The following is a 15,133-nucleotide window of genomic DNA, read 5'->3' on the forward strand; positions in this document are numbered from 1 at the left end:
TGAAAGATACACATTAATATGACGTATTAGGACATTCGCTCTCCCTCTGATAATCTTGTCAGGCTCAAATGAGGGTAGAGGAGACACACCCATATATATGAGTATCTCCTGTGGCACGTCTGTCTTCTCCCCTTGGTCAAATGAACCTTTTTCATTGTTCAAATATTGACGATGAACACTGTTCACACCGAACACTCAAACCTACCTCCCAGCCATCTCTTCCTCTGCTTTCTCTCTTTTCATTCTGTCCATATACACTCACATCCACCCTGGCTCGCTCATGTCGGTGCTCGCTATATCTTGTTAATGAAGCTGAAAGGCCAATCACATTTTAACATGAGGTGTGACAGAAAGAGTGGAGAATAGGGTGTCAAATCAAATCAGATTTTAATCGCATATGCCTAATTGCTCTCTTAATTGTTTATCATAACCCTCTGATCTGGAAATAAATTGGAGCAATTACTCACTGCTGTCGCTGTGGAGTTAGACGGCTGAAATACCGCCGTAGATTAGCAGTTAATCCTGATGCACAGACAGGATCTCAGAGAAACTCTTTGAAGGTGCGGGAGTTAAATACTCCTTCCACTAGATAATGTGTCGGCCCGCCTTGGGTGATGGGCTGCTGCCATTTTGCACTCTGGAGCCTAATCAGTCATGGTGCAGGAGGAGAGGATTTAGCCGGCTGCTCGTCTCTTACTGTGGGATGATTAGATGTTCAGATGGAGTGGAGCAGGGCCAGGGTTGGCTATTTGACCAGGGTGCAAATGCTCAGTGTCTCTTCCGCGGCCGTCAGTCGCTCTCCCTCTCTCTGCTATAAATGTCATGGGAAGTCAGGGAGCCAAGTGAACCTTGCTTTCATGGCATGCCAGACTCCACTGCCAGTTTAAAGAGCCTCATTACAATTACCAACACGGCTCAATCCCAATAATGACTTCAATTAGGCTATTAGAAAGTGCGGGGGCGAGAAGGATACTAGCTCACCCTGTCATCGTCAAACGCCCCACTGACTGGCCCCTCATGTAATGTATTAATTAAAATGATTACCTGATATAGTTTACCTTGTGCCCACTTTCACTGTCTGCCATTTCATTGTCTGGTCAGTCAATTTGCCTTTAACTTTCCAGAAATCTGTCTGCTCCAGAGTATTATATATATTTTTATTTAACTAGGCAAGTCATTTAAGAACAAATTCTTATTTACACTGACGGCCTAGGAACAGAACAACAGATTTGTTCAGGGGCAGAACGACAGATTTTTACCATGTCAGCTCGGGGATTCGATCTAGCAACCTTTCGGTTACTGGCACAACGCTCTAAACACTAGGCTACCTGCCTAGTGGTTAGAACTTGTCCAATTTGGAGCGAGATTCCCATAGGCTGGAGCATCGACCCTCTTGCCCACTCCAGTAGCGCTCACTTTAGGAGCTCAGGGCACGCCCGGCCAGCATGCATTTGTAGTCTGCTTGTGTGCTGCTTGCTTTAGCTACTGCCATGGAGGTCGCTAAATATTTTCATAAAGAAACTGATAAAACGCACAGGTGCTAAATCAAGATGAGAAGCAAGAGAGGGACTAGGGTGATGTAGTGTCCACAACTAAAGAATCATTGTCTGAAAAGACATCCCAAAAGCATGATGGTGTACTTACTACATGCACATGCTAAAAGAAAGGAATAAGGTGGGTAGATAAGTGTGTCATCGTAGCAAAGTATTTATAAACTAAACATCTTTATTTTTAGTTTAAACCAAATGTTTCATTCATTTTTGTTCTATTATCTATACAATAGGCCATAATTGATTTTGGCCCAATAGGCCTGGCATATTCCCACGTTCAAGGAGCTTTCCGTTTTGATTGGGTTATTTTGCCTTTAGGCCTACCTATAGAAACATTTTAAAACAACTCCACATCCCTGCCCAGCCTGGTAAGTGTGGACAAAAGGGTGTTTAGCATCCCCAGTGGCTCTGCAAGTGTGGAGAGGATATTCTCCACTGCTCACCTGTTGTGACGAAAATCTCCCCCCTGCCAGAAGTCCCCCCCCCCCCCCCTAATTGTCTTAATTTTGTGTAGAGTCAATTACTCTCTGTGGCACACATCAGAGTCAAATACTTTCTAGAGAGCAAACTTCGTCAGGATAGGCAACCGGAATTAATAATTAATGTATGTGTGTGTGTTATATTAAGCAGAGGAGGGAGTAAAATGTTGGCAAGCAATAAACATTTCAGAACAACTATGGCTGAATTAGTATCCTTACACTTTCAAAACTACTAGTCGAATAAGACATGGGAGAGGTGACGAATTTTGACAGAGATGTATTAAAAGACTAGTACAAAATTCAGTAGCAGATTTAGGTACGGGCACGAGGCGCCCCCTGGTGCAGGCGGGCGCGGACACTAAAGGGGGGGTTCACCCAGGACGCCTTACAAGCTAGAACCGCCACATACACTTGAAACAAATAGCCAAACCAAATCCTTCAGTGTATTTTTTTGTAGGCTATAGCCTTGAAATAATATAGCCTAAATAATTCATTTTCATTCCTTCTAGGCTCCCTGTCTGGCTCCTGACCTATTTGGAGTGTTTACATGCTGTTTAATATGACATGTAGCCTATTGTAGCCTTCTCATGTTAATTCAAATACTTTACATTCAAATCCATATGGTTTGGTTTCGATACTTAAATACCAATTGGTAGGTCCAGGTAGTCACAAAAATAGATGGGTGTTGGTTAAATTGTGATTTTTAATGAATGGAGCGAATTTGGAGTGCCAGTTTTTTTTGTGAGTGCGGAGTGGTTTTTAGCGGAGCATAGGAAAGCACATGGAGCGCCGTGCAAGCACCACTCCATGAGCGGTATTTCCAACCGCTTAACTCTGCTCACATGCTCTGCATATGCTCCCTCTCTCTTTCTATATATACCGTTGAAGTCGGAAGTTTACATACACTTCGGTTGGAGTCATTAAAACAAATTTTTCAACCACTCCACACATTTCTTGTTAGCAAACTATAGTTTTGACAAGTCGGTTAGGACATCTACTTTGTACATGACACAAGTAATTCTTCCAACAATTGTTTACAGACAGATTATTTCACTTATAAATCACTGTATCACAATTCTAGTGGATCAGAAGTTTACATACACTAAGTTGACTGTGCATTTAAACAGCTCGGAAAATTCCATTAAATGATGTCATGGCTTTAGAAGCTTCTGATAGGCTATTCGACATAATTTGAGTTGTACCTGTGGATGTATTTCAAGGCCTACCTTCAAACTTGGGGCGTCTGCTTGACATCATGGGAAAATCAAAAGAAATCAGCCAAGACCTCAGAAAAAAAATTGTAGACCTCCACAAGTCTGGTTCATCCTTGGGAGCAATTTCCAAACGCCTGAATGGAACACGTTCATCTGTACAAACAATAGTACGCAAGTATAAGCACCATGGGACCACGCAGCCGTCATACCGCTCAGGAAGGAGACGTGTTCTGTCTCCTAGAGATGAACGTACTTTGGTGCGAAAAGTACAAATCAATCCCATAACAACAGCAAGGACCTTGTGAAGATGCTGGTGAAACAGGTACAAAAGTATCTATATCCACAGTAAAACAAGTTCTATATCGACATAACCTGAAAGGCCACTCAGCAAGGAAGAAGCCACTGCTCCAAAACCGCCATAAAAAATCCAGACTACGGTTGCAACTGCACATGGGGACAAAGATCATACTTTTTGGAGAAATGTCCTCTGGTCTGATGAAACAAAAATATAACCTTTTGGCCTTAATAACCATCGTTATGTTTGGGGCAAAAAGGGGGAGGCTTGCAAGCCGAAGAACACCATCCCCACCGTGAAGCATGGGGGTGGCAGCATCATGTTGTTGGGGTGCTTTGTTGAAGATGGGACTGGTGCCCTTCACAAAATAGATGGAATCATGAGGGAGGAAAATGTTGTGGCTATATTGAAGCAACATCTCAAGACATCAGTCAGGAAGTTAAAGCTTGGTCGCAAATGGGTCTTCCAAATGGACAATGACCCCAAGCATACTTCCAAAGTTGTGGCAAAATGGCTTTAAAGACAACAAAGTCAAGGTATTGGAATAGCCATCACAACGCCCTGACCTCAATCCTATAGAAAATTTGTGGGCAGAACTGAAAAAGTGTGTGCGAGCAAGGAGGTCTACAAACCTGACTTGGTTACACCAGCTCTGTCAGGAGGAATGGGCCAAAATTCACCCAACTTATTGTGGGAAGCTTGTGGAAGGCTACCTGAAACGTTTGACCCAAGTTAAACAATTTAAAGGCAATGCTGCCAAATACTAATTGAGTATATGTAAACTTCTGACCCACAGGGAATGTGATGAAAGAAATAAAAGCTGAAATAAACCATTCTCTCTACTATTATTCTGACATTTCAAATTGTTAAAATAAAGTGGTGATCCTAACTGACCTAAGATGGAATTTTTACTAGGATTAAATGTCAGGAGTTGTGAAACTGAGTTTAAATGTATTTGGCTAAGGTGTATGTAAACTTCCGACAACTGTATCTTTCTCTCTGCATTTCAATTTAAGGGCTTTATTGGCATGGGAAACGTATGTTAACAATGCCAAAGCAAGTGTAGTTAATAAATAAAAGTGAAATAAACAATAAAAATGAACAGTAAACATTACACCCCCAGACGTTCCAAAAGAATAGACATTTCAAATGTCATTCTGTCGATCTACAGCGTTGAACTATTTGCAGATTGTTACAAGTACAAAAGGGAAAATAAACATGTGGATTGTATTTACAATGGTGTTTGTTCTTCCCTGGTTGCCCTTTTCTTGTGGCAACAGGTCACAAATCTTGCAGCTGTGATGGCACACTGTGGTATTTCACCCAGAAGATATGGAAGTTAATCAAAATTGGGTTTCTTTTCAAATTCTTTGTGGATCTGTATAATCTGAGCGAAATATGTCTCTAAAATGGTCATACATTTGGCAGGAGGTTAGGAAGTGCAGCTCAGGTTCCACCTCATTTTGTGGGCATTGTGCACATAGCCTGTCTTCTCTTGAGAGCCAGGTCTGCCTACAAAAACCTTTCTCAATAGCAAGGCTATGCTCTCTGAGTTGGTACATAGTCAAAGCTTTCCTTAGGTTTGGGTCAGTCACAGTGGTCAGTTATTCTGCCGCTTTGTACTCTTTGTTTAGGGCCAAATAGCATTCTAGTTTGCTCAGTTTTGTTTATTCTTTCCAGTGTGTCAAGTAATTATCTTTTTGTTTTCTCATGATTTGGTTGGGTCTAATTGTGTTGCTGTCCTTGGGGCTCTGTGGGGTCTGTTCGAGTTTGTGAACAGAGCACCAGAGCCAGCTTGCTTAGGGGACTCTTCTTCAGGTTCATCTCTGTAGGTGATGGCTTTGTAAGAGAAGATTTGGGAATCGCTTCCTTTTCGGTGATTGTAGAATTTAACGTCCCTTTTCTGGATTTTGATAATTAGCGGGTATCGGCCTAAATCTGCTCTGCATGCATTATTTGGTGTTTTACATTGTACATAGATATAATTTGGTGTTTAACCCATTTTGGGAATTCTTGGTTGGTGAGCGGACCCCAGACCTCACAACAATAAAGGGCACAACAATATGAGTTATATAACTGATTCAAGTATTTTTAGCCATGGAATGTGGAATGTTGAATTTGATGTTCCTTTTGATGGCATAGAATGCCCTTCTTGCCTTGTCTCTCAGATCATTCACAGCTTTGTGGAAGTTATCTGTGGCGTTGATGTTAAGGCAAAGGTATGTGTCGTTTTTTTGTGTGCTCTAGGGCAACGGTGTCTGGATGGAATTTGTAAACTCAGCAAAAAAATAAATGTCCCTTTTTCATGACCCTGTCTTTCACAGATAATTTGTAAAAATCCAAATAACTTAACAGATCTTCATTGTAAAGGGTTTAAACACTGTTTCTCATGCTTGTTCAATGAACCATAAACAATTAACATGTCGTTAAGACACTAACATCTTAGATGGTAGGCAATTAAGGTAACAGTTATGAAAACTTAGGACACTAAAGAGGCCTTTCTGCTGACTCTGGAAAAACACCAAAAGAAAGATGCCCAGGGTCCCTGCTCATCTGTGTGAACGTGCCTTAGGCATGCTGCAATGAGGCATGAGGTACTACAGATGTGGCCAGGGCAATAAATTGCAATGTCCGTACTATGTTGACGCCTAAGACAGCACTACAGCAAGACAGGACGGACAGCTGATCGTCCTCGCAGTGGCAAGACCACGTGTAACAACACCTGTACAGGATCGGTACATCCGAACATCACACCTGCGGGACAGGTACAGGATGGCAACAACTGCCCGAGTTACACCAGGAACGCACAATCCCTCCATCTGTGCTCAGACTGTCCACAATAGGCTGAGAGAGGCTGGACTGAGGGCATGTAGGCCTGTTGTAAGGCAGGTCCTCACCAGACATCACCGGCAACAACGTCGCCTATGGGCACAAACCCACCGTCGATGGACCAGACAGGACTGGCAAAAAGTGCTCTTCACTGACGAGTCACGGTTTTGTCTCACCAGGGGGGATGGTCAGATTCGCGTGTATCGTCGAAGAAATGAGCGTTACACCGAGGCATGTACTCTGGAGCGGGATCGATTTGGAGGTGGAGGGTCCATCATGGTCTGGGGCGGTGTGTCACAGCATCATCGGGCTGAGCTTGTTGTCATTGCAGGCAATCTCAACGCTGTGTTTACAGGGAAGACATCCTCCTCCCTCATGTGGTACCCTTCCTGCAGGCTCATCCTGACATGACTCTTCAGCATGACAATGCCACTAGCCATACTGCTTGATCTGTGCGTGATTTCCTGCAAGACAGGAATGTCAGTGTTCTGCCATGGCCAGCGAAAAGCCCAGATCTCAATCCCATTGAGCACGTCTGGGACCTGTTGGATCGGAGGGTGAGGGCTAGGGCCATTCCCACAGAAATGTCTGGGAACTTGCAGGTGCATTGGTGGAAGAGTGGGGTAACATCTCACAGCAATAACTGGCAAATCTGGTGCAGTCCATGAGGAGGAGATGCACTGCAGTACTTAATGCAGCTGGTGGCCACACCAGATACTGACTGTTACTTTTGATTTTGACCCCCCCCCCCCTTGTTCAGGGACACATTATTCCATTTCTGTTAGTCACATGTCTGTGGAACTTGTTCAGTTTATGTCTCAGTTGTTGAATCTTGTTATGTTCATACACATATTTACACATGTTAAGTATACTGAAAATAAACGTCGTTGACAGTGAGAGGATGTTTCTTTTTTTGCTGAGTTTATTTGGTCCTGGCAACTGGACCTTTTTTTGGGACACCATTATTTTTGTCTTGCTGAGATTTACTGTTAGGGCCCAGGTCTGACAGAATCTGTGCAGAAGATCTAGGTGCTGCTTTAGACCCTCCTTGGTTGGGGACAGAAGCACCAGATCAAGCAGTAGACAGTTGACTTCAGATTCTAGTAGGGTGAGGCCGGGTGCTGCAGACTGTTCTCGTTCGTTGATATATATGTTGAAGTGGGTGGGGCTTAAGCTGCAACCCTGTCTCACCCCACGAACCTGTGGAAAGTAATGTGTTTTTTGCCAATTTTAAGCGCACACTTGTTTGTGTACATGGATTTTATAATGTAGTATGTTTTTCCTCCAACGCCACTTTCCATCAATTTGTATAGCAGACCCTCATGCCAAATTGAGTCAAAGGCTTTTTTGGAATCAACAAAGCATGAGAAGATTTTGCCGTTGTTTTGGTTTGATTGTTTGTCAATTAGGGTGTGCAGGGTGAATACGTAGTCTGTCGTATAGTAATTTGGTTAAAAGCCCATTTGACATTTGCTCAGTACATTGTTTTCACTGAGGAAATGTACGAGTCTGCTGTTAGTTGATAATGCACAGGATTTTCCCAAGGTTGCAGTTGACGCATATCCCACGTTAGTTATTGGGGTCAAATTTATCTCCACTTTTGTGGATTGGGCTGATCAGTCCTTGGTTCCAAATATTGGGGAAGATGCCAGAGCTAAGGATGATGTTAAAGAGTTTAAGTATAGCCAATTGGAATTTGTTGTCTATCATTTCATTGAGGATACCATCAACACCACAGGCCTTTTTGGGTTGGAGGGTTTGTATTTTGTCCTGTAGTTCATTAAATGTAGTTGGAGAATCAGGTGGGTTCTGGTAGTATTTAATAGTTGATTCTAAGATTTGTATTTAGTCATATGTTTTTGCTCTTTGTTATAGGGCCAAAAAGATTGGAGAAGTGGTTTACCCATACATCTCCGTTTTGTATAGATAACTCTTTGTTGTTTTAGTGTTTTCTAATTTCCCCAAAAGTGGTTAGTCTATGGATTCTTCAATTACATTGAGCTGATTTCTGACGTGCTGTTCTTTCTTTTTCTGTGGTGTATTTCTGTATTGTTTTAGTGATTCACCATAGTGAAGGCAAAGACTCAGGTTTTCTGTCTCTCTATATCACTCTCTCTCTCTCTCCCCTTAATATGTTTCTAACACCATGGGACAGCATCTCTGCCGGTCTGTGACCCTTTCATGTCATCCTCTGTGTCGATCTTAAGCAGAAATGCTTATCTGTCTGTCTGACTCGGTCCATGTCCCTCTGTCTGTGCTTAAGCACTTTATAACCACATTAGACCCATCTCCTCTCTGCTAGTCTGTGTGGATTTTCATGTCATTGTTCCTTGGCCGTAGAGTCTCTGACGGATCATTATCTGCCGGGAACAGAAGAAAGGGGAGCCCGGATCTGTGTGAGGCAGCGCCTTGCTTCGACTTGCTCCCCAACATCCTAACCTTTTATAGTAATCCATATTTAATTAGACATTTTCTCTCCATCCTTCCTCCCCATTTGTTTGTTTAGCTCTGTTTTTTATAGGAGGAGGGGAGGCGGAAGCGGGAGGGAAGCAGGAGGGGAGGGAAGGCAAGGCAAGGCAATAGACGGCAGTGAGGTTGACATGGGATTCCTGTTAATCAAATCAGAGGGAGAGGCTCCAGGGACTTTATGGTTTCATTTCATGAGTGAGATATTATAATTCAAATGGGCCTCATCTGCTCTATAACAATATCAGCTGTGACAAAGTTGAAACTTCATTCAGGTTGGGGTTTTTTAAAGGCTGAGAGAAGATGCATAGAGGCAGTAAGATTGAGTGGATGGATTGACCGATCGATTTACACTCATTAGGAGTTTTTGAATGAATGTTAAAAAAAATATCAAAAGATACGGAGTGAAGCTAAAAATAGTTTTTCCGCTCCTTTAGTCCCAAATAAAGGTCATACTCCTCCTGTCATTGACGAATGTCTGCTGGGATGAATGGCTTTTCATTCGAGACATTTATTAAGATCTGCAGGCAGTGTTCAACACGGTCCATCACGGCAGCACATAAGCTCCATTCAACTGTAAAAATCTGTTTTTCTCGTTCCTCGCATACTCTGAAATGAACATTTCAATCAGAGCTTGTGTGTTGCCCTAGGACAAGGATGGCGGTGGTCAGTTTACATTTCAGCAGCGGTAATTAGATTGCTTTATAGTCATTCCCTCCCAATGCAACTCTGAGGAATGGCTTATTGTGCTGTGTTTGTGTGTGGAGGTAGGCTAGGAGAGTGTGGAGGTAGGCTTAGGAGAGTGTGGAGGTAGGCTTAGGAGAGTGTGGAGGTAGGCTTAGGAGAGTGTGGAGGTAGGCTTAGGAGAGTGTGGAGGTAGGCTTAGGAGAGTGTGGAGGTAGGCTTAGGAGAGTGTGGAGGTAGGCTTAGGAGAGGGAGTGGGGGTGCACGTCGACTTAATGTCACCCATCCATTTCGCTTTCTCTGTTTGCCTGGCAGGCACTGGAAACAGGAGGCTCATTTATCACATGGTCTCCCAGGCACCGGCCAAGCACATGCATTCTGTCATACCCTGACATACACACACACACAGTTGAGTACACAACCAACACAAAAACAACCACCCCCACAAAAACTACAGAAACAATGACTCAACCACACTTGCAGATGCTCTCACTCCCCGGGGTGGCCATGCGTTCTCATACAATCAGCCCGCTCTGAGAAGCCCTGTGATTGATTGACAGACCCAGGCTAGTCATTGGTATTCCAGCAGCGCACTGCATCTACCGTAAGTGACACTCTGATGGATGTTTGCAGCTCCAGACACCTCATCCATTTAAAAAAAAATGTTTGCCCGTCTCGGTCTGTCTTCACTGTATTCTCTCCTGCTGTCTCCATCAGAAGGGCATCCCCATCGGCCAGTTCTGCAAAGACTTCAACGACAAGACCAAAGAGCTCAAGGAAGGAATCCCTCTGCCCATCAAGATCCACGTTAAGGTGTGTTTTTTTTTTAAAGTTTTTTTTTTAAACCAGACTTAGGGCATGCAACCTACTCAGTGTACCCGCCCCTGCCCCCTACAGCTGGCCCTTTCAGAGATCCTGCCTGATTTCACTGGCTGCATACATTACCCAAGAACCTCCATTATTCATACTGTTACACTGAAGAATGCTTTTCCATTTGCATTCATTAAGCAGTATCCAGGGGGATGTAAAAGTTGCACAGAATTTAGAGCATATAAAAGGATAGAATCATTTTTGTTACTCATGGGCTCCATCTGCTGGTCACTACGAGCATCTCAATACACAAATGTTCTTTTGTGTACAGTAGAATTTCCCTTGCCATGTCGATCTCCACAGAGTATTTATCATTCATGCACTTTGTTTGGCTTCATATGATACAATATATATACAAAAGCATGTGGACACCCCTTCAAAATAATGGATTTGGCTATTTCAGCCACACCCGTTGTTGACAGGTGTATAAAATCAAGCACACAGCCATGCAAACGCCATAGACAAACATTGGCAGTAGAATGGCCTTACTGAAGAGCTCAGTGACTTTCAACGTGGCACCGTCATAGGATGCCACCTTTCAAACAAGTCAGTCAGTCAAATTTCTGCCCTGCTAGTGCTGCCCCGGTCAACTGTAAGTGCTGTTATTGTGAAAACATCTAGAAGCAACAACAGCTCAGCCGCGAAGTGGTAGCCACACAAGCTCACAGAACGGGGCCGTCTGTCCTCGGTTGCAACACTCACTACCAAGTTCCAAACTGCCTCTGGAAGCAACGTCAGCACAAGAACTGCTCATCGGGAGCTTCATGAAATGGGTTTCCATGGCGAGCAGCACACAAGCCTAAGATCACCATGCGCAATGCCAAGCGACTTTGGAGCAGTGGAAACGTGTTCTCTGGAGGGATGAATCACGCTTCACCATCTGGCGGTCCGACTGACAAATCTGGGTTTGGCAGTTGCCAGGAGAACGCTACCTGCCCCACAATGCATAGTGCCAACTGTAAAGTTTGGTGGAGGAGGAATAATGGTCTGGGGCTGTTTTTCATGGTTCGGGCTAGGCCCCTTAGTTCCAGTGAAGGGAAATCTTTACGTTACAGCAGAGCATATACATTTGTGGCAACAGTTTGGGGAAGGCCCTTTCCTGTTTCAGCATGACAATGCCACCGTGCACAAAGCGAGGTCCATACAGAAGTGGTTTGTCGAGATTGGTGTGGAAGAACTTGACTGGCCTGCACAAAGCCCTGACTTCAACCCCATCGAACACCTTTGGGATGAATTGGAACGCCGACTGCAAGCCTGGCCTAATAGCCCAACATCAGTGCCCGAACCTCACTAATGTTCTTGTGGCTGAATGGAAGCAAGTCCCAGCAGCACTGTTCCAACATCTAGTGGAAAGCCTTCCCAGAAGAGTGGAGGCTGTTATAGCAGTAAAGGGGGGACCAACTCCATATTAATGCCCATGATTTTGGAATGAGATGTTCTTGTTCTACGAGCACGTGTCCACATACTTTTGGATATGTAGTGTGTGTGTGTATGTATGTATATATATATATATATGTGTATATATGTATTGATGAGCTTCACCCTCTAATGCGATCTCCCAGACAGACCTGGTTTAGCTAGTGTAGTGGATGTGTCTCTCCCTGGCGTGCCACAGTGCGGTTGGATCCTTTGCAGCCTTGATCTGTCTTGTGTTCATTTCTCTCTCCCCGTCTGACTCATCCTGTTCAACAAAAAGAAAGAAGTAGCAAATCTTATTTTACAAAGTCACCATCCCTAAATCGAGAGTAATTCTTGGATGTCTACCAGATCCATGCCTGGATCATTGGGCCGTCCCAACTAATGGCTATTTCATAGATGGGGACAAATGGTGTCATTTCAATGTGAAGTCACTAATGATAGATCATTCCATTGACAAGGTAATGCAGAACCGAGGTTGTGAGAGCAACTTTCCACTTCATAAAGCGTCCATTCCTATTTGAGCACACCTTGATTGATGGATTAAAAGGCATCTAAAACTCTGTCCCTCACCACCGCTCCCCCTCCCTGCAGCCTGACAGGACGTATGACCTGACGATTGGCCAACCCACAGTGTCCTACTTCCTCAAGCAGGCGGCTGGCATCGAGAAAGGAGCCAGCAAAACAGGTAAGGTTTGGACCTTGTTGACTGGTGCCACTGTTCTTCCATTTACTCTATTGCTGTAAATGTCTGTCTGTCTGAGGCCAGACTAGCCCTGTACCGGAGGGACGGACAGACAGATGACGTCTCCCACAGGGCGTTAGGGCTGAGATTGAATGTCTTTGATTGATGATATATTTATGATCGACGGGGGAACTTTAAGCCAGGCAATTACAGGCAGGAAGGTAGTGGGAGAGGTGGTGGGCTGAAGAAAGAGAATTATGGATTTCCCCCGTCTGCACCGGCTACTCCCTCTCTCCGATCGCTCCTTCGTTTCCTCCCACACTCGGCTCTCCTTTGGTCCCCAACTTTTCTTTCTTCCACCCTCTGCTCCACTTGGTTTCTTGTCTATCGTTTCCCCTCAGTTTCTTCATCTTATTCCCATTCTGGACTCCATCTCTTTCTCCATCTCTAGGCCATGAGATAGCAGGGAAGGTGTCTGTAAGGGCGGTGTATGAGATTGCTCAGGTCAAGGCCCAGGACGAGGCCTTCAAGATGCAGAACGCTTCCATAGAGACTGTTGTCAAGAGCATCATCGGCTCGGCTCGCTCGTTGGGCATTGAGATCGTCAACGAGTAAGACCCTCCTCTCTCAAAGTGTCCAGTGTCATTAATGTCATAAATGGGATTCAGCACTAAAGCACTGTGACGCACACACATTAATAATATTGGTACAATACATAGTAATGATAAACTATAGGGTCATACTCTATAGAGCCCCACAGTGAAGTTGTCATAATACCCATAAAACCTTGTGGTCAAACAGGGAAATGGTTCCAATCGTTTTTCCACCATTAATTTTCCCCATAGGGAATTTTAGAAACACTTCAAATAAGGGCTGTGTTTCGTGTAGACTTACCTTAGCATGACGTGTTGATAACTGTGTAAATCTCTGTCGGACAAGGTGACTTTTATCACAATATAAAGGTTCTATTTACTCTGTTTTGAAAATGCTAATTAGCATCAAAGTAGACATCATGCAAGACAAATCCCTGCAAGCTCCTGCACGTCATCTCTAGCTGACATCTTAGCTAACAGGTATTGTGTCAATTTAAGACTTGCACAAGACCGTTTTTCAGATTTGTCCATTTAAAGAAATGTAGCCAATTTATGAATTCCTAATGTAGATAACATTAGTTCATCCAGAGATTCTTACCTTTGCCTCGATTCTGCAGTCTCATTCAAATCATGGCATTTGTAGTTCTTTATGATGGCCACATTAGCAGCTAATTTGTGTTTCATTTTTGGGGGGTAAATACAGGCGAATATATTGGTAAAGGTTGCCTTGTCCAAGAGCTTTACAGGTTATCAAAACATCACGCCAGGGTAAGCCTACATGAAACACAACCCTTACTTTTAAATGTTTCTAAAATCCCTATGAGAGAAATGAATGGTGGGGGGGGAAAATGTGGAACCATTTCCTTGTTTGACCGCTAGGTTTTATGGGTATTATGACTCACACTTTGGTACTCTATTGTACTCTCATATGCATTGATAGACTGGAAATAAGTGTCATTGTCATCATTGGCATTGTTATGGTTCTGTTGTGACGCACCGTTATTCAGTTAGGACTACTTTATTTTTCCTCCCCTCTTTTGATCCCTCTCTCCTTCCCTCCCTCTCATCCCACCTTCAGTTTATCGGCCGAGGAGTACAATACTTTCCTGGAGGAGAAGGAGGAGAGGTTGAGAGCGGAGGCAGCAGCTGCAGACGAGGCAGTGTCAGTGAAGAAGAAATGAGAGCCGCCCTCTATCCTACCGATGTATTTATACTGACCCTGTAACCTACACATACCACTCACATACACACACATTCTGTCATAACTGTCATTTTGCTCTGTATTGCTAAGCGAAATAAACATTTGTTATTATGAATGATTTTAAGTGTATGAGTGTATTTATGCCAGTTTTCTCAGCAAGATTCATGTTTTGCCTCCAGAGTTAAAATATTTGATTTAAGGAATGCATCTCCTCTCTTGATTAAACCAAGCCCAACCCGTTTTATTAAAGGAATTTGTTATACAAATTGCTGCGTCTTCTTTTGCTTGCCATCTGTCAAAACTGAGTGTGTGTGGCTAATGGCATTCTGGCTGTGCTTCTGGAACCATGTATTTGCATTCCCACCACAGCGTTGTACTCATAACACGTTTGATGAGGGTATCAAGGAAGGAAGAGGACACCTTGAACACGGATGGATCTGGGAACTACTGTACTTGACCAAACATTAAGAACACCTGCTCTTTCCATGACTGACTGACTGACTGACCAGGTGAATCCAGGTGAAAGCTAGGATCCCTTATTGATGTGGCTTCACCAAATGCTGCAAGGTATTTAAAAGTGTACTAATTTTCTTGGCCACAAGATGACAGGCGATAGCTGAACTGCTCCATTGTCTCTGCAGCGCTCACATCCAGGAGGCTCACTGCAGTGACTGGTATGGTGCTGGAACAAAATGTTCGGTTGCAGGAACCAGCATGGTATGGCAAGGCTTTGTGTCTCCAGGTTTAGTTTTTAAGGTGTTGAAGGGTCTCATATTTGTACCCTGTTCCTGCAGCGCTGCTGCTGAGATTAGGTTTCAGGGACCTGGGGGGGTGACTGTAATAAATGTCAA

The 15,133-nt window shown here is 43.8% G+C and overlaps 1 protein-coding gene across 3 annotated transcripts in view; it reads left to right on the forward strand.

The window, feature by feature from the left end:
- The window catches only part of mrpl11 (mitochondrial ribosomal protein L11), a 56,859-nt gene extending 42,459 nt beyond the window's left edge, over window positions 1–14,400 (forward strand). For 2 of the 3 annotated variants that reach the window (XM_071398674.1, XM_071398675.1), the window contains exons 3-6: window positions 10,235–10,330; window positions 12,398–12,491; window positions 12,940–13,099; window positions 14,160–14,400. In XM_071398674.1, coding sequence (XP_071254775.1) covers window positions 10,235–10,330; window positions 12,398–12,491; window positions 12,940–13,099; window positions 14,160–14,262 — 453 coding nt within the window. In that variant the 3' untranslated portion in view covers window positions 14,263–14,400. The remainder of the gene's footprint in view (window positions 1–10,234; window positions 10,331–12,397; window positions 12,492–12,939; window positions 13,100–14,159) is intronic. The other variant, XM_071398676.1, reaches the window with a different exon arrangement.
- The last annotated feature ends 733 nt before the right edge of the window (window positions 14,401–15,133 follow it).

This window comes from Salvelinus alpinus, chromosome 4 (genome assembly GCF_045679555.1).
Source record: "Salvelinus alpinus chromosome 4, SLU_Salpinus.1, whole genome shotgun sequence".
Taxonomy (NCBI): Eukaryota; Metazoa; Chordata; class Actinopteri; order Salmoniformes; family Salmonidae; genus Salvelinus; species Salvelinus alpinus.